This window comes from Aythya ferina, assembly GCF_964211825.1.
Source record: "Aythya ferina genome assembly, chromosome: Z".
NCBI classification, from domain to species: domain Eukaryota; kingdom Metazoa; phylum Chordata; class Aves; order Anseriformes; family Anatidae; genus Aythya; species Aythya ferina.
The window spans coordinates 47,867,705-47,887,058 of record NC_140299.1 but is presented as its reverse complement, the minus strand read 5'-3'; the positions used below and the strand labels follow the sequence as shown (position 1 = coordinate 47,887,058).

General features: G+C 37.1%; 1 protein-coding gene across 3 annotated transcripts; it reads left to right on the top strand.

Annotated features, from left to right (window-relative positions):
- Nucleotides 1–2,979: 2,979 nt before the first annotated feature.
- Nucleotides 2,980–17,840, top strand: DIRAS2 (DIRAS family GTPase 2). Of its 3 annotated transcripts, XM_084505323.1 has the most exons (5): nt 2,980–3,313; nt 7,887–8,000; nt 12,275–12,350; nt 15,550–15,685; nt 16,922–17,840. In XM_084505323.1, the coding sequence occupies exon 5, from the start codon at nt 16,961–16,963 to the stop codon at nt 17,558–17,560; it is 600 nt and encodes a 199-aa protein (XP_084361449.1). In that variant the 5' UTR covers nt 2,980–3,313; nt 7,887–8,000; nt 12,275–12,350; nt 15,550–15,685; nt 16,922–16,960; the 3' UTR covers nt 17,561–17,840. The 3 variants fall into 3 exon arrangements, with proteins under 3 accessions (XP_084361449.1, XP_084361447.1, XP_084361448.1); XM_084505321.1 differs by lacking the exon at nt 15,550–15,685 and having other exon boundaries at nt 3,173–3,313; XM_084505322.1 differs by lacking the exons at nt 12,275–12,350; nt 15,550–15,685 and having other exon boundaries at nt 3,173–3,313.
- The last annotated feature ends 1,514 nt before the right edge of the window (nt 17,841–19,354 follow it).

Below are 19,354 nucleotides of genomic sequence, written 5' to 3'. Positions count from 1 at the left end.
GAGCAAGCTTTCTTCATCTTAAACCTACAGGGAAACTGAAGAAGCTTTTCTCATTTTTGCAAGCTGTACATAGGCCATGGGTTGAATTTTGACTCAGAAGCTGTACTTCAGAGCACACATGCAGTTTTGTGATAAATGTGCATTGAAGCTTAAGACAGCTCATATTTTGCTAACTAAGGAGGTCTCTTGTTCCTAAGCAGTACAGAGACACAACAATTGTGTAGCTTGCATCAGGCTTTTCCTTGTGATGGAAGCTTTTAATAGAAATAGTCTCATGGGGCTTTGTACTTTTGCCCTCTCCACCATCCCTTCTGCTCAGCAATGCATGGGGCACACTGGTATGTACATGTATTTCAGGGTTTCACAGCAGAGGTCCTTGCTGCCCCTGAGAGAGGTGCAATTCTTCAGCGTGAACAGCACAGCAAGGCCAGGGTTATGTGAAACACTAACAGAGCAGGACTGAACGCTAGGCTGAAGGACTCAGGTGTGAAGGACTCAAAAGGACTCTATGATCCTGGTTGCTCTGCAAATGAAACACAGACTCTCGTGAGGCATTGGGGTGCAATCCTCGTTGCATAGGCTCCCTCTGGGGCTGTGTCCCAGTGCTGACACCCAGCATTCGGAGCAATTTCACTGTCAGACTGGGGTGGGAAATTACTCTCATGTGCAGCTGCTGGCATGTATGGTGCCATCCTGGATGAGGCCTGTGGAATTGGCTGTGAATCCTCTGTATTTATGGCAAGGTGAGGCATGCCTGGAATTTGGAAGCCTGCATAGCCTTGCACACCTGGACAAGCCTGTTAAATGCAGCAGCATTACAAAGCCATCGCTGAGGGCAGAAGCTGCCATGACAGGTTTCCTCAAAGGGAAATCCCATACAAATATATCTTATAGTGCATTGCAGTGCAGTGGTGTAGCTCTGTACTCCTGCTCAGAAAGATCTCACTGTGATTGCCATGGGAGGAATGAAGGGGTGACTGCTGTAGAACTAGAGTTTGTGTCTGCAAGTGCAGACAGGTGCCTGTGATCTGCAGGTGAGAGATCTCTTTTCTTTGGAAGCAGGCCATACCAATGGTCCTTGTAATTGAAGTAAACTGCATTTCAGAAAGTATCAGGAGTTTGTAAGACACGTTCTTGAAAGTTTGAACATGCTTCCTGTTGGAATAGGGTTCAAGAATTAAAATATCCCAGACTTGTAGAATAAATTGAGTGAATAAAAGTTGTCACAGACCATGACTGTAATGCTCATCAGGTACTTTTACCACTTTTTAAGGCAAGTTGAACGAAACTTTTGCAATAAGCGCACTCTTGCTGAGGTCTGAGATCTGTTACTTTTGGAAATCACTGGAATCTGCATTGTTTGTAACTACAGAAGCACTTTGTAGACTCTGGAATAAGCGGGGCCATATCCTACACTCATGCTATCATGAGGCAGGACCAGGAAAAAGCTGAATCCCTGTGTAATATTATACAGTTTATAGATTAAGCTTTGCTTTGTTGCAGTAATTATGGTTTTATAATACCTTGACTTTTTGCTTTCAGGATACTAATTAACCAATTCTCTGAGCACACAGGATTAAATTATTGCTGAGACTTGTGACAAAACCCTTGGCAGGGCTTTGCCAGCAGGCTGCTCAAGCAGGCTTGTGGCTTGGAGCAGCACGTGGTTGGATCCAGGACTTGCTGTCTGGGAGCCTGTGCAGGCAGGGGTGAGGATTAATCTGCACCAGACCTGCACCTAGCACAGATCACTTCCTCAGGGCTTATTGCCCAGGTCATCCTGTATCCTAATATGCTTATAGGTCTGTACAATGCACATGTAAAGGAAAAACCTTTTCATTTCTGTGTCTAGCAAAAGCATTAAGGCAATGAATGAATGTTTCATGAAAACAAGCAAAACAAAGCTACCTGTTACTGGGGGTGGCATTTAACAAACCGTAGCAGCTGTTGTGAGATAACTGCTTGACCCTTGTTTCTCTAAGCAGCCACAGCAAGCCTAAAAATTGAACACTTTCAGTACCACTGTGCTGGGGTGCTGGATGCCACCTGTCCTTCACTGGGCAGTGCTCCTCATGCCCCTTTTATTTCATGGCTCAGCCCAGCTACATGTTGCAGGCTTAGAGCAACCATAGCATTACACATCCCTGCAGCAGGGTTATAAAGTGCCATCTCCCCACACCTTCCCCTGAGAGTTTGCAGAGAGACCCACTGCATGAGCTTCCCTTTGGAGGGGGAGATCATACATCTCCTGCTGGACCCCACTTCTGCTTTGGAGAGAAAAACCCTTTCTGAGCATTTCTAGGACCTGATTTAGAAGTAAACAGCTGAAGGAAGCATTAGATCTTGTATTAGAATTTTTCATTAAAAAAATACAATTAGAGTTGGAAAAACAATGTACTTGTTTACTTTTCATTTGACCATAAAACCCATGAAAACTATTTTACACTGGTCTCTAAAACCACACACCAAAAATTTTTCTGATCTGCTTCCAGTGGAGCTCTGTTGGATGAATTCTGTTTTTACGGAATGTTTTTAGTACTTGATTTCTATTGTACTTTTGCAAATAAATATTGGAACTAAGTGATGAATTTCTCAGCCGATATAAAAATCAGCAGAGTTCTGTTGATTTGAATGGGGCTATGATGATTTATGCCCACTGGGGATTAGCCTAACCAAAGGCTTTGTAAGCTTTTAAAGTTAAAGGAACAGGCTTGTTCCATATTTAGCTTCTAGGAAGAAAAGAAGAAAAAAAAAAAAAGGGAAAGAAGAAAAAAAAATATAAGCACAGATTAACATAAACTACAGCTTTTAGTGATAAGCTACTAAATATTTGGCAGGCTTAAAGTTTAATTGTGACAATGTACTGCATCTGGAGAGGAACCCAGAATTTCACAGCCGATATACATATACATGCATACACATATTCCACAATTATTCAGTAGGTGGCAGTTAAAAGCCTAGATGAGCTGTGCAGTCGCCATTTAGACAGGAGCACCAGCGGAGGCTGGAGTCAGTCCATCTGTAACAGCGGAAAGAAAGAGCGAGGCTGCAGCTGAGCCAACAAAAGCATCAGCCCCGGCCCAGGCGCTCGAGGAGAGAGCGGGAGAGGAGTGGAGCTGCAGGAGCACAAGCCCCAGCACAGGCAGCAGGCAGCAGCCAGCACAGGACGTGAGGCAGTCAACAAAGCTACGGCTCCCTTGATTAAGACGCGGACTCCTTTCTGGTGGAGAAAACCCACAGCAGAAAGGGCGAACAGTTGGTGTGATGACAGGCAGAAATTGAAGAGTTTTTGGAGCATTCTGTTCTTTCACAGGTATTTTTTTTTTCTGTTGCTTTTTTGCATTACCTTGTTCAAAAACATAGCTTTGCAAGTAAATTAGAGGTCTTTTTACCTACTCTGACCAACATTCACAGTCTTCACTCAGGAAAAAATTACACTGAAGTCAGTAGAGTTTTGCATGAGTTACGACTGAAAGATCTGATACAAGTTGTTATCGTGTGCAGGGAACATGGCATGCTATCAGCTGGGGCTGATAAGGAAGGCAGGAGCTGGTCACATGCAGCCAAATAACATTATTTTTCTGTGTGTTGGGATGCTAGTAATGGTTTCATAACATTTTTTTTTTTCTTCATTAAAATTCAATGTGCTGAATTTTGTCCTACTTTATACTGCTGCCATTGCAGTGATTTAAAGAGAGATTTTATTTATTTGTTTGTTTTTATTTTTATCTGAAAGCTACATTTTACCCTATGTAATGAAAGAACTCAAAAATGTTGAGCTGGAATAAAATAACACCAGGTGTTTCTTTGAAACAAATACAACTTTGCAGCATTCCTCTCATAGGTAGAAAATATTTTATTTGCTTGGAATATTTTGCAATTCACAATTGAATAAACAAAAATAATTCATGAGGGGTTATTCTCAAGTGTCTGTGAGTGACATGAATTCAGAGTTAGTACGAATTCCTTGCTGTCTTTCCCATAAAATGTGGGATGTACTGCATGCTGCAGCACTCAGTCACAGCTGGGTGAGCTCAGAGTGGAGCAACAAGATTTGATGTATTTCATATTTGAAGCATTTTCCAAATCTTTTGCTTTTACGGGTGCCTGATTGTACATGGATATATATATGCCTGCTTAAAAATGCACACATTTACAGGTACGTGATGTGCGTCCAGATGCCTTTCCTTATAAATGAAGCTGTTACAACTGATTGCTGTTTTATCTTTGCCAGTGTTTACACTTATTGTACAGGGAATGTTTTGCAGATCCCACAGTTGTTAATTCTGTGTCAGATGGTTATTTTGTCTGCTTCCCCCCTCCCCTTCCCCCCCCCCCTTTACTTTTCTGACTGATGGACTTCACTCGTGTTTCAGGAGCTGCCCCCAGGGGATCCAGCTGTGGTGACTAAATGCAGTAGTGCCCATTTCTCATGGAATGGCATCTGTGCCATTGTTCAGGGACTGTGAGATGGGTACCCATCCAGGTTTCGTGCTCTCTCTTACATTGCACACAATGTTTGTGAGGCTCATGCATGAGGAGCTATCCAAACACAGAATAGGTTCAAATGCACAGCTGCTAATCAGTGGCCTCATGGAACTGAAAGTCCGGTAGAATGACTGCAATGTACGATTATTTATCTTCTTCTCTGGTAAAGCAAAGGACAAATGGGTATAAATGGGATGCGAATACACTTAGGCTAGATGTTTTCAAACCATTAGAGCAGCAAGGTACTGAAATTACTTTCTTGTTCCTCTAATAGAAAGAAAAGGTTCTGTTTTTTTTTTTTTTTTTTTTTTTGGTTTGGTTGGAACTCAATGGGAAGGATTATGTTAAATGGTTGCCTGCAATAGCAAAGAATTGGATTTGATACTCCAGAAGGTCTCTTCCAGTGCTACATAACTATTCACTGGATGTTGCCTGTACTGAAAAATCTCTTTGCAAACGGGTCAACATCTTTGGAAACACAGTTTTCCACATGTCCCATAAGAAAGCCAAATGCAAGCATATTTTTTTTCTAGGTTGTGCTGCACTTATGTTTACACAACTGTGGCCTGACAGCAGATGCATAAGCCTTGGTGGTCATCAGGTTGGATAATATCCTCTTCTCATAGTGCAGAGCAGTTATTCAGAAAATGATTGGAGTTCAGAGGCAAGACTCCTTCCTATTTCATCCCAAAAGATCAAGATCATACTATCCTACAACAGCACTGCAGTCTCTAATATGTCTGTAATATATATATATATATTAAAAAAAAAAAAAAAAAAAAAAAAAAAAAAAAAGGACAAAATATAAACAGATTGTGCTTATTCTGGTTTGTTACTAGTGCTGATTTTACTTTCCTTTGAGTTTCACCAGATAACTTAACTTTTGTGCTAACCAACAGATCTGCCCATGTGAAGATCTCATCATGTGTTAAAATCAGACACCTTTTCATTGTGATGGAGTATGCCCTATTCCCCCAGGCTTAGCTTACTTTAGAAAAATTGCAATAAAAAATATTCTGGCTTAAATGTGCCCTTGCAGAATGACCCCATTCAACTCTATATTATATTATACACCCTCTTCTTCCACTTATTTTCTTTTTAACCTAATACTTTACTTCCTTTTTTTCTTTTCTTTTCTTATTTTTTTAAGAAGACATGATTACTTTGGATTGTTCTCAATTTGCAGTGAACCACGGTAACCAAAAAATAATGAGCTACGTTTGAACTTTCCAGCTTCTAGGCAGCTTGAGTATCAGGCCATTCATATACAGAAACTGAAACATCATCTGACATGGAAGATTTAGTTCAGTGTGTATGGCTCCTTCCAAATATTTGTTTCTTTCCCCTTAATATTTTGTGCTACTAGACTTAATTGAAGAATTATCAGTCTTACCTACTAGAACAAAAATGAAATTTTATGAAACATAAATAGATATTAAAAATATTACTTTCCCTTTCAAATTAAAAATGTTCATAGAGATGTTACAAAAAAAAAAAAACAACAAACAAACAAACAAAAAAAAACATGTTTATTCTGATTGTTATTTTTAGTTTCCACCCAAAGATTTTTTATGTCAGCAAAAGGATCCTTTCACTACACTCTTTATGTTGCAGTAAAATGAAAAGATGTAAAAAATTATATTATCTTATTGCTGCAAAAGCAGTGATCAAAGACTAAAGGCCAATGCAACTGTATGCATAAATTGAAACAGAACATACTTTTTTTTTTTCCTTTTTGAGAAAATGCCAAAAAATATTTATTATTGTATGAATTGTATGAATATGAGTATGATTATTGTATCCTTGAGATGAGTAACAAAGGAAGACAAGAAAAATGTCAAAAAGGGGGTATCAAGGTTGTGACAGACAGCCACTCACAGACACTTTTCCACTGACACTGAGTTCAGGAACACCTCTTCTCAAGCAATTTGAATTAAATGTTAGACTTTGGCATAGGAGATGAAAACAATTCTCTGATTTCTCTGTTGGCAGTGAAATACGATCTCCCTCACCCTGATTGGAGGTAATAGAATTGGTTTCAGGTAAATCAGGATAGGCGTCAATGAAGTCATAACTGTCTTTTAACTTTACTCCTTAAAATCTGTGTTTCGGAAAGCAGTCATATGAAAAGAGCAAATCCATTCCTGGCCTCCAGGTGTTTCCTACCTTTTAAGTGTTCAGTAGTTCAGCCTTAAAGTTAATGTGAAGTTAAGAATAGGAGAAGCACCCTCTTTTATTTATTTTTATATTCTTGCTTGAAAATATAGACTAACAGCTTTTATCTGTTCTGAAATTGTTAGTAATTTACATAATGAAATTTTGGCTACCACTAATAGCTAAAATATTGCTGCAAACCCTCTATTTATTTATTTATTTATTTATTTATTAAAAAAAGAGAAATTACTTTTCTCTTCAGAATAGACAAAATTTCAGTAAGAAAATTAATCATTTTTGTGAAAGTTCTGAGATGCAGATTTGCAAATTAATTGTTAAAGAAAAATTCAGCAGAAAAAAATAAATATTTTCCCCCTAAATAGCAAATATTTTCTTGTGAAAATTTAGAAATACATATCAGAGATCTGTCATTCCTGTATCACACCACAGAGTTATACTTTATTTGCTGTTTTTTGACCTTTTTGATTTGCATCAATTTCTGGTGGAAGCACAGGCTTCTTCCAAGTGCCTGGAAGCTTATTTACAATGGAACTGCATTGCTTAATCACTCACTAGAGACCATCCTGGGTCCTGAATCCAACTGCATTAACCAATTCACAAGTTCTTGCCTAACAAGCAATTGCAAAGTGTATTAAATTGTGTGGTAGTGTTTTTGGAGGACTAGCCGTGCACGACACAGACAGCAAGACAGATAATGATATTCTCAGTTAGACCTAATCCACATTGTTTTGAATTGGGTATTATTTGGGCTGTGTAAGAATACCAGAAGTATCTCAGTGGTCAAGATAGCAATCGCTATGTGTATGGCAAAGAAAGGCAACAATGGGATCTATATTCATTTGAACAAGTCAGCAAGCCTTGATTCTTGATGATTCTCCTTCTATACAAGACAAATATTATCAAATTTACTCTAAAGAATTGAGGACTATGGAGCAAAGGCAAAAGGGCCACTGGTTTTGTACAGTTTTCTCTACTGAACAGAAACCGGTTTTCCATGGACACGTGCATTCTTCTGTGTAAATGCATACATTTATATGCAACTGTCTTGTTGTCTATGCTGGGATTTTTATCATGAATCTCACAATACATGGAATTATAAATTTGAAAGCAGTACCAGTTAAGTCAATGAAGTATCTAACATGTCTAAAGTAAAGCTGAATTTAAACAGTAACTGAGTCAACAAATTCTCTCTCTCTTTTTTTTTTTTTTTTTTTTTTTTTAAGATTACCCAGTCCACTTACTGGAAAGTGACAACCAGTAGGATACAAGTCCACCCTGGGTAAACTTGGCATTTGATATCATTTCTGTTTATGAAAGTGGGAAAGATTTTTCATGTGGTAAGTAGGTTCAAATATGGTAAATCTGTTTTTATGGTACCAATTCATTAGTATATATACATTACTAAAGGGCTTCTTCTGAAAGGTCTTGGACCACAACAGACAAAAAAAGTATACTCTTGACTCCAAAGCTCAATGTTGGGTGAGGCCTAGCATCTTCAGCATTTTGTGCAAATACACCCACAGCAGAAAAGGAAATCAACAGACACTTCCACATAATTTCTTTTTCTGTCTTCAGTCCTGCCTTCTTCAACATGAAACAATACTTCTAAAACTTCAGTTTTAGACATCAATGCTCTATATTGGCCGTACAGAAAACGTATCTAATTCTCTCCTCTTTCTCTTTCCAGTTCTTTCTTGCCTAGTGAAACTACTGCAACAGTTTCAGCTGGACACATATTAGTCAAAAGAGCTTGTGAAGATTTTCTTACAACTATAGGTTTTGATTCTTTGTTTTAGCAAGGGAAAAAAAATCTAGATCCATTTGATATAATTTATAGGGTCTATAATATAGGGGATATAGGCTATAATATAGGAGATATAATTTATAGGGGCTCAAACAGTTTTGAAAAGGCATTGTTTTGGGAAACAAGAAGTTCAACATGGGCATGATAAAAACATGACAATTTGCTAGAGGAGAACATGACATATCTGACCACAGAATAGTAAATAGGATTCTACCTCCTTTAAATGCACATTTGTCATTAAACAGGTGTTCTTAAGACAATATGCCACTTCTGGAAATACAGGAAAAAACTGACAAATTATTCTGAAAGCCTGTTATCCTTTCTACTACTCTACATACTCTATGTTAAGGCAGCAGTATATATAGAATCTACTAAAGCTCTCAAGAGAACCTCCCTGAAAGAAGTATACATTTACAATGAATAGGGAACGTGAATAGAGGTCAGAGGCAGGCTTTTTCCAGTGCTGCCCAGGGACAAGGTGCAGTGGGCACAAACTGAAATGCAAGAGGTTCCCTCTGAACATCAGGAAGCACTTATTTACTGTGCAGGTGGCAGTGCACTGGCACAGGTTGCCCAGAGTCTGTGGACTCTCTCTCCTTGGAGATCTTCAAAAGACACCTGGACATGAACCTAGGCAGCCTGCCCTAGGTATCCCTGCTTAGGAAGAGGCACTGGACCAGACGACCTCCAGAGGTCCCCAACCATCCCAGCCATCCTCTGTGATTCTGTGTGAATTCTAGTTACTAGCTTAATAACTAGACTGTAAATGCACACACATTTGCAATGTAATGGACAATCTGGCCCCAAACGCAAAGAACAATTTAGCTAACATTGAAATACTTATATATATATATATATATATATATATATATACTTATATATATATATATATATATTTCATTTCTTTCATTTCTCTTTTTTAGATACTTGAAAGCACATGCTATGATCACTTAGTCCAAACTCCTCCAGAGCACCCACTTTGTTTGATTCCTTTCTGATTGTACAGAGCAATTTTATTTTGCTGCTCTTTCAGTCCTTTCAGTCCCATCCAGTATTGTACAGACTGAGACACTGTTTTCATTTCAATTAGTAAATTTTTAACAATAAATTTTCTATTTTCTATTATCATGTCTTCATGATAAAATGTTTATGTTTTCATTATCAAATTTTCTATTATATATAAAATTTCTAAATTTTCTATTCAAATTCAAAAAAATCAATTATGGTAGAGAGTTCATCTCTAAAACTGTATGCTTCCATTCAAACAAACTGAATTTGTAGATTGAATTTGTGCTTCCTATGAGTATGTTGAATAAGAAGAATGTCTGATTAAGCCTCTTACTTTCAGAAGTAATATCAAGCAAATACTATAACAAAGCCAGTGTGTCAGAGAAAAAACATAGGTTTATGACATGCAACCTTGTTTATTATTTTCAAAGAGGACATTATTTTGTCTGCAGCTCTGTCTGGTCTCCTTCCTTCTGGCTGACGGTACAAACTACTAAATTGTCACTGCTTTTCTTTCAAACTATACTTGAGAACATCTGGATGTCACTGTCTGCCTGTTACAACACCCAATATTTTTATTGATTTTGAAAATAAATTAGGAATTCCAAAAGCCCCGTTCAGTGAGATCTTTTTGTGGGTCACGCTCAGTAATTTCTCCACAGATCTTAGATTATTAAGCTGCTTTCAGTGACCAGAAGTTGAATTCTCTTTGTTTTTACCCGCAAATTTTCACATCAAGTGTAACTGCTACATCTACTGAACTGCCAAAATTACTGATCTTCTTAATGTTCCTTTCACTGTCAAGAGCTCTTATACTACGTGAATGTTGTATATGCAGACTTTAGAAATGATGTTCAATTGGATCCTGGGACCTACAGGCCACATGAGCGGAATCCATTTCCTCTTCATGATGCCAACACTATACATAACATTTATGCAGCTTTCTTTTGGTAAATCAGTACATTAGCTCTTGGCCACTCAGTGCTGGGAATCTTGAAGCACATCATTCTTCACTGTTTTTGAAGCTGGCTTTTATTTTGAAGCATTATTTTTCACCATCATGCAGAGCTGATTGAGATCAATGTTTATTTTCATCAGGAGTCAGTGAACTGCATAAACTTTGGTCTTGGAGGGACTCCTGTCATGATATTTTAGGCTAATTAGCAACCAAGACAAACCAAAACAAACAAAAAACTATTACTGTGAAACAACAACAAAACTGGTGCTGGAGACCCAGGAAGCAACTAATTTAAGTCATTAGTCATCATCATCAGCAAAACTACCTTTCCTAGGAATTAGTTGCTCTTCCAAGAGTTATCATTAGGTGGAACAGCTGTAGGCAAAAATTACTTTTTTTGGACTAAAGCAAGTCACTTTGCTCAAATTGCACTAGAGACAAGAAACCCCAGAGAAATCTTTGGTCAGTTGGATTAAAGGTTTCTGGCACTGCATAAATACCTTAAGCAAAATGTAGTCAATTGCTATCTGACATTTTTGCATTTCAATTTCAATTTGTATGGAAGAAGCTATGGTCCAAAATGCCCACCTGTAATTTTGTCTTGTGAAGGTATCTAAAAAGTTGCAAAACGTATGGATAAGTAACATTTAACCTGTATTTATTTATTTAATCTAATATTCACCAACCTCCAGATAGTAGCTGTTAACAGAGACTGTATCAGAGACTGAAATTCAAATGCAAGGAATTCATCAATGTATAAATATACTGAAATTTTGACATGGTAAAGCCAACTCAGGAAGCATTTTTGCTCTGAATGCATCAAATGATTTTAATTACCCTTATTAGTACCGTTAATCCATGCATGGACAGATTATGTAGATGTGACTTGGCCAGCTGTCCTCCGATTTTACATAAATATCATGTTAAAAGATGAGATGTTTTCAACAGATATTTATCTGTGACCAAGGCTTTTCTCAAATATCACTGACACAGGCATTAACAGTATGAAAATATTATTCTCTGCTAACAAAGATAGCAAGAACAACACCTGCATAAAAGCTAGAGCTGACATAAATTAAGTGTTACAACATTCCTGCAGAGAAGAAATCACAGTTTACATTAGCTGATCATCAAGAAGCAGGCTTTCAGAGAACATTTTGTTCAGCATAAGAATAAAAAAGTGCTTTCCACACACGTTAGAACCTTATGTTTGAAGCTGCTTTGTCTTCAAACATGTCATAATTTCTATTGAGAAGAAAAGAACAAAGCAAAGCAAGCAAAGAAAAGGAAGGGAAAGAATAAAAGAGTCTAGTTGTAATAGATGGAAATACCAGAAGTAGAAAAATCCCCATTCTTTATGTCTATATTTATGTCTATGTTCATTGGCAAATATATTGAAAGTATTCCCACAGAAATGCCTTTTTACAGACAAGTAAAAATTGTGTGGAAACCCTCTGTATATAGTGCGTAAGTTTTTTCCATCTTCAACATGATGAAACAGCCACCATCCTTGCAACCACACTGAAGTTTATCTTATTCCTGCATTTTCTATTATTCTTCACCTTGCACCATGTATCTTTGTATAGTAATGTCATGACTAGATAGTCAGATGGTTTGCTATTTTATATCAATGTAAGATTTTAAACTAAATGTATTGCTCATACTTAACTGGATTTTCTTCTGAACAATGAGAATGCAAACAAAGACATGTCCTTAGGCTTAATAAATTATTTATTTGATTAATTAATAATCAGTGACTACCATGAGATGATTTAACGTTAGGAAAAAGAGGTTTTAAAAATTAATACATAGTGTCTAACAATAGCTGTATTGCATATCAGACAGACTTCTCAGGAGGATGCAATAAAAGCTCAAGAACTGGATCACCTAAGACAAAATTAAAGCCTCTGACTCCAGGTAATAAATGTAGTATCAGTTCTTGTTTGCTTGTGTTCGTTTGTTTTCATAAAATGAATGCCAGCCTAAAACATACCATCTAGCCTAACAATTTCATAGAAATTTGCAACATGTGACATTTCATGGAATTCTGACAATGCAACATGGTTAAAATCTTTTACAACAAAACCAAAACTGTGGCTGGAGAATGAACACTTTTTTTCTTACCTGCTTACAAAGGAGAAAGGTTTTACTAGCACCATAAACCTACACAATATTCTAATCTACAATATTCTCTACTCTAAACCCAAATATTTGATGTGTAGGAATTTAGCCCTCCTATTTATTATTTTTTTTTCTGTGAAAGGGAATTAAGATATTATTAATGGCTCAAATACAAACATAACAGGCATATCATAAATATAATGGATAGACAAGTGAGATTAAACAAAAACAACAAAAACTATTTAGAGGCAGAAGATAACTATGAAGATACAGTGACTAAATACAGGATTGGCAGCACTGATTCAGTAGATGATAGCATACCCACATATAATTAGTCACCCAAAGAATATTAAGAGTTTAAATTATTGAGTGCATAATCTGTAATGCGAGGTACCTTCAAACATTTAAATGCACATTTTTGATATTTTTTATCTAATTAGCTGGTCAGTTTTATATCCAAAAGACTCAGTCCCTAAACTGTATCTTACTCTCATAAAGATTTGGTTCTTTTACCTGGCATGTCAGAAACAGCTAGTAAAAGAATGCATTCCAGTGCAGCTAGTAAAGGTCTATAGCTCAGCCTGAACTGGAGGCAGACCTTGTCCCATTCAACAGCCCACTGAGATAAGCAGCTGAGTCTTCGTGCTAGCAGAATAACTGAAGACAACAGAGCTAAGTCAGCAAAGGTACATGGAGATGCAGTAACTTTCTGAACTCTGCAAATGACCAATTAAAACAGGAAGGGTATGAATACATGTGATGAAAAGTGTTTTGTCTTCTTAAGTGAGGATAGTTTCATTAAACCTGACTCTTTAGTGGATGCTACATTTGATTATGAAATTTGTACACATAGCAAAAGCAGCGAGTCTATTAGACACAAACTCATGGATAAGTCAGTCGTTTAGTGTAAAAAACAACTGCTGCTTTGTATATGCAAAATATGAAATGGTCAGGTTTGCGAAGTATGGATAAGGGAAGAAGATATTGTGCATCTGAAAATTGAAACTTTTTTCAACTTCATTTTTTTAATACCCACATTGGTGAAAAAGAATTGGTGAAACAATGTGGACTTTACTTTGTCTTGTTGTGTGTTTTAATCAATGTACTTCAAGATGAAAAAAAGTCAATACCCTAATAGGGCAGTATAAAACACATTAATAAATGCACTACCAGGTGCAAGTGCACTGCAGTCACACAGGATGAATTTCACTGCAGGAGAATCTCTGACCAGAGATACACAAGAGATACAACTACATAGTCATAATTATCCATGGAAGCCTTTCTGCTGTGCTATTAAAAGGCCTTCTATGCTGTTTGCTCCAAGCTCCTGAACAGGACAAAAAAATATTAATCTTTATTTGTTATGTTGGTATAAATGATGGACTTTAGGATTAACAGACCTGTATGTGGGACAGACTAACTCTTTGCAATGGCCCAGGTTGAGGGCTGCCCAAAAGGTGGGGAACAGCTCTGCAGCAAAACGCCCTGGGACCATAGTAGGCAGCAGGCTAAGCATGGGCCATCAGTGTCTATTGTCTAATATGAACTTTTCTTCTGCAATTTAGACCTTTTAATCCCTTTAATTCTGTTTCATCTGTCTGTCTGTCTATCTATCTATCTAATTTTCTGCACTACAGGTACACACTCTCCCTCTTTGCAACAACTTATTATGTATTTGAATACTGTTACCATGTCATTTCAGGTTCCCTTAGAAGCTTTTCAAATGCTTAATACTTTATGCCATAAATGTCACATTTCAATTTGTTCTAACTTTTGGGCAATCGTATGTGCCAGCTTTCTTGGAGATTTCTGAGTATACTTAAAGCAAGCAGTTTAATACAAAAGGAATACACAAGGCAGCTTTTTAATTTTAATTTTAATTTTTACTCACAATGCTTCACTGTTTTTTACAGTCAAATGCTTTTTTTTTCTTCTTCTTCTTTTTTTTTTTTTCTTTTTTTTTTTTTTTCTTTTTTTTTTCCTCCTCATTATCCTATTGTTTCTAGGCTACGTATTATCTGATTGTGCAACACTTAAGCTGCTTCAGAGGTGAAGTAGCCATGCTTTTCTCTCTTGCCTTCTTGCTCATAGAAATTAACTTGTAATTCTCATGGTAGCTTATTCTCTGCAGACACCTACAACTCTAAGCTCTACAACTTTTCTCAGTTTGCCTGTTTGCAACTGTCTTATGCATAGGTTTATTCCCAGTGGAATAGGTTCCTGCTAGCTTCCTCATCTCTTATTTCTTGCTACCTACTTTGATTTTGTTTGTTTTCTCAACAGCATGAGCTGTTTGCACAATTTTCTTGTTCCTCAGAGGGTTTTCCTCTTATATAAACATTTACACCGGAGTTTTCTGTGACTATTCAATTCCTTGAATTCTACTGGCAGAGAGAAACAATTTTGCTTCAGTGCCTCAGGATAAACACCCTTATTTATCAGTCTTTCCTTCCTATATTTAAACAGGTCTCCGAGAGTGACAGTGACTGCAGCATAGAGAGATGGAAGGGGGTGAAGCTGCCTTCTGCCTGAAGCTAGGCTGGGTAGGCAGAGCTGTGACAGCTCTGCGTTATGCCTCAGGATCAGCATCCCCAGTTGCACTGGTTATTCCGCCTACAGTGTGGCAGATGAGGAAATACAATTCCTTCATCCAACACATTATGTAAAGACAGATGTTTTCAGCTTACTCAGACATAAGAATTAGGAAAGACTAGAGATGCCCTGGACATGAAGGATAACAAAATCAGGGTATGCTTGAACAGCAAAATGAAAACATTAGTGCAGCATGGGCAGGCACAATTTTAATCTAACTGGCACAGGCAACAATAGCATTGAAGACGGAGAAATACAGAATTCAGTGTCGGCTGGAAACTGGGGAAAGGCCATTGGGGCTCTACTCATATTCGTACCTCTACAACATTACTGCTATTCTCCCCATGCTGCACAGATAAATGGTAACCTAAAATTCTGCTCCACAACACAACCTCTCTTTCAGCTGTAGTGAAGAAATAGCTTGAAGGCTTTCCTGACTCAGTAAGGAAGCCCTGTGGGTTGTTCTGGATCAGCTGCTACCTAGGCAACATTGCAACAGGCAACTTCAACCACCACTGGGGCACTTGGACAAGAGACTGGTATTTCACTTACAATATTCCCTCTTAAATCATCCCAATTTCCTCAGAACAAATAAGTGTGTACCACATTTTGCAGTTTGTCCCATGTATTTATATTACACTTTATCTTTCTTTGGCCTGAAAAACAAGTATATCCTAGACTCTCTTCACCTCCTAGGGTTCAGTTGTTTAGTGTTCATTTACTTAAATCTCACTAAACAAAAATGAGACTTGTACATGCTGTGTACCTAATGAGCTGCTACTGATAGGAGGACCAATTCATCTTCATTTTTATTTCAATGTATTCAAAAACAACCATAGCTTTCAATCCTGTGAGAGCTTCTGTGAGAGCTCTACCATTTTTATTATTTAATAATGATGACAATATTTGTGGTCACAATGTTTACAGATACTTTTTGTCAAATGTCACTAACTTCAGAGATCAGAGTGACAGCTAACATATGAATTTGCCAAGCCTGGCAATATGGACCACTTAAAAATGTTGTGAAGATGCCTGCACAACCTTTTGGATAAGTATAGCATATCTCCAATCAAATATCATCTGCTGTGAAATAAACATTAGAATGAAAAGTCAAACTGAACATAAACTATCTAGGTTTATCAAGTTGTACTCTTTGTCCTGAAATGAAAGTGGAAAAATGTACAAAACTGGGCTACACACTCTCTAAGAGTTAGAAACAAAGTGAATCTGGTGCTATTGCTGAATAATCTTCAAATATTTTTAACATGCCATGAATGCATGTTGTCTAGTGGCACTGCAGATAAATTCCCTAACTATAAAGAGATAAGATATTTAGAGTAATTGACTGTTGTACATGTGTCTTCCACAGTTTTAATGATGATTTGAAGACACTTTGTTTAGAGACAAAGGAGTAGCTCAGTTTATATAATTTATCAGGCCCTGGCCTTGCCAAAATATCAGTTCCTGGATGTAGCTTTTTTATTCTAGTGATGTTAGTCCAGTAAGAATAATACGTAGAATCACAATGTTCATTTCAAATAAGTCATGAAGTGATGAAGATGATCTTTTGTTACCATTCCAGGCTGGCCTGCAAGTCCTAAAGCTACTACTGAAATAAATAATTCTATGACCCACTGCAAGTCTTCTTAACTATTGCAGATTATGTCATCACTTCCACCACATTCATTTCTCTTCTGGGAAAAGATAAGTATAACCCCTGAATTTACCTGCATTAATGTCATTGTTGTTCTTCTTCTTTTTATTTTCTTTCCTAGATTTTTCTCTCTAGCTGAGCAACAGGCACACCAAGAAACATGCCAGAGCAAAGCAATGATTACAGGGTTGTTGTGTTTGGGGCAGGAGGAGTTGGCAAAAGTTCTCTGGTCTTGAGATTTGTGAAAGGTACTTTCAGAGAGAGCTACATCCCTACCATAGAAGACACCTATCGGCAGGTGATCAGCTGTGATAAAAGTATATGCACTTTGCAGATAACTGACACTACTGGAAGCCATCAATTTCCAGCCATGCAACGTCTTTCTATTTCTAAGGGACACGCTTTCATTTTGGTTTACTCTATCACCAGCAGACAGTCTTTGGAGGAACTCAAACCAATCTATGAACAAATATGTCAGATTAAGGGAGATGTAGAAAGCATTCCCATAATGCTGGTGGGGAACAAAAATGACGAGAATCAAAATCGAGAAGTGGACAGCAGCGAAGGAGAAGCCATGGCCAAGAAGTGGAAGTGTGCCTTCATGGAGACCTCTGCCAAGCTGAACCACAATGTGAAGGAGTTATTCCAAGAGCTGTTAAACCTGGAGAAACGCAGGACTGTGAGTTTACAAATTGATGGCAAAAAAAGTAAGCAACAGAAAAGGAAAGAGAAGCTGAAAGGCAAATGCGTGGTCATGTGATATTGCACTGCCAGGAGTAATGCTGTCTCACCTGCCTGATATTACCTACAGACAGCAAACAACTATACAAGACCTTATTGATTGGTATCTGTTTTGAAAGAAATATTTGTTATTTGAAAAAAATGAGTTATTGTGGTTACTATAAAAAAGTCAAAAATTGTGTGTTCTAGATATCAGAGAAAAAAAAGATCAGGAACTGGAAAAAAAAAAAAAAAAAAAAAAAAAAAAAAAAAAAAAAAGATTGGCTAGGATACCTAATTTAATAATTTACACAAGAAAATTCATGTTTAGCATACTGTGGAAGATTTGGGAAGTCAGCATCATAACATCATTTATATTTGCACGTAACTGCACTGGAAGGCAATGTATAATGCGAAAAGAAAAAACAATGTCAACAAAGAAGCCTAGGACATACAACTGCATGTTGGATGAAGTTATCTTACTCTTTTAAGAGTGCTGTGGACAAATGGTTCTGTGCAACTTTCAGTACTGACTGCTGGGGCAGTGTGCGTAAAGTAATCTCAGATCTGTCAAATAAACTAATTCTCACTAAAGGGAAGTATGGAGCTAGCACAGTTAGAAGGAATGGAGATTTTCTCTACCACCCCCAGCATGAGATGTCTTTCTTGTATGGCACAAAGTTTGAACTGGAAGATGAGGAAAAGCCAGAGATGGAGATCATCTTTTCTGCACCTATCACTCCAGGAATGACGTGTACTTTTGACCCCATGATATTTCAGAAGAACAGATGTTTGCCATTGGAGAATGTCAGATCATAAAAACTGTGTGTACGTACAAACAGTGTACTTTCCACGGAGGACTGGCTGCGGAGTTCCGTACAAAACCTCTATGGAAAAGACTCAGTTTAAGAACTGCTGATGGATGAATGAACAGATAGTGTGATCTGCAAACGGACTGGAAGTTTGTTGAACTTGTTGATGCTGTTGGAGAGAGGTCAGTGTAGTACAGAAAGGTTTCATTCAAATTACCATGTTAGTTGAGTAAAACTTCTTTCCATCACTGTATTCCAGTTAAAATGGTTTTGCATTCATACATTGCTAGGTTTATTGCCTTTATAATGCCTAAAGGGTTTTATATTCACTGTTTAAACACACAATTTGAACTGCTGTAACTATTTATATAGCCAAATCCTACATCTCTTGTTAGGACCCACAAGAGTCTCTAACAGAAGACTTGCTGGGTAAGTACTACAGGATTTGGCATATTAAGAGTTACAATCAGTACTGTGTTACAGAGCAATACAAAGCTCAGAATAGAAATAATAATAATAATAATAAAAAAAAACTGGTTTGATCCACTCTGTCAGGGGAAACTGTTATTCTCAAAATCTTCTAAAGGGGATAAATGCTAAAAATGTGAGCTTTTCTGGATTTCTCTTAAAACTTTTTTTTTTTTTTAAATATATGAATGAATAAAGTATGTATCCAACTCATAACAAAGATCAAAGATAAAAGAAGCACATACTTTTTTTTTTTTTTTTTTAAAGACACATCAAAATTGTATAAGCTACAGTTTGCACATTAAGAACTGCTTTGAAATAATAAAACCAACATCATATTTTAGGGAAACTTTTACATCAAAACCATACTATGAGAAAATGCCATCAAGTATTATTATTAGTAGTATGCATGCTGTTGCATTATAAATGTCTTCTAATAGATGTTCAAATGCAGTATTAAGAATTGTTACCTTGTTGCTCTTAAAGCTATTGCTTGTTTACCTTCTACCTTTCCAAACAAAAGTGCAGATATTTCATAGGTAGTGTGATAGTAT

Bases quoted from the DNA above. Each gene is read 5' to 3' on its own strand.
- DIRAS2 (XM_084505323.1), top strand. From the start codon at position 16,961: ATGCCAGAGCAAAGCAATGATTACAGGGTTGTTGTGTTTGGGGCAGGA.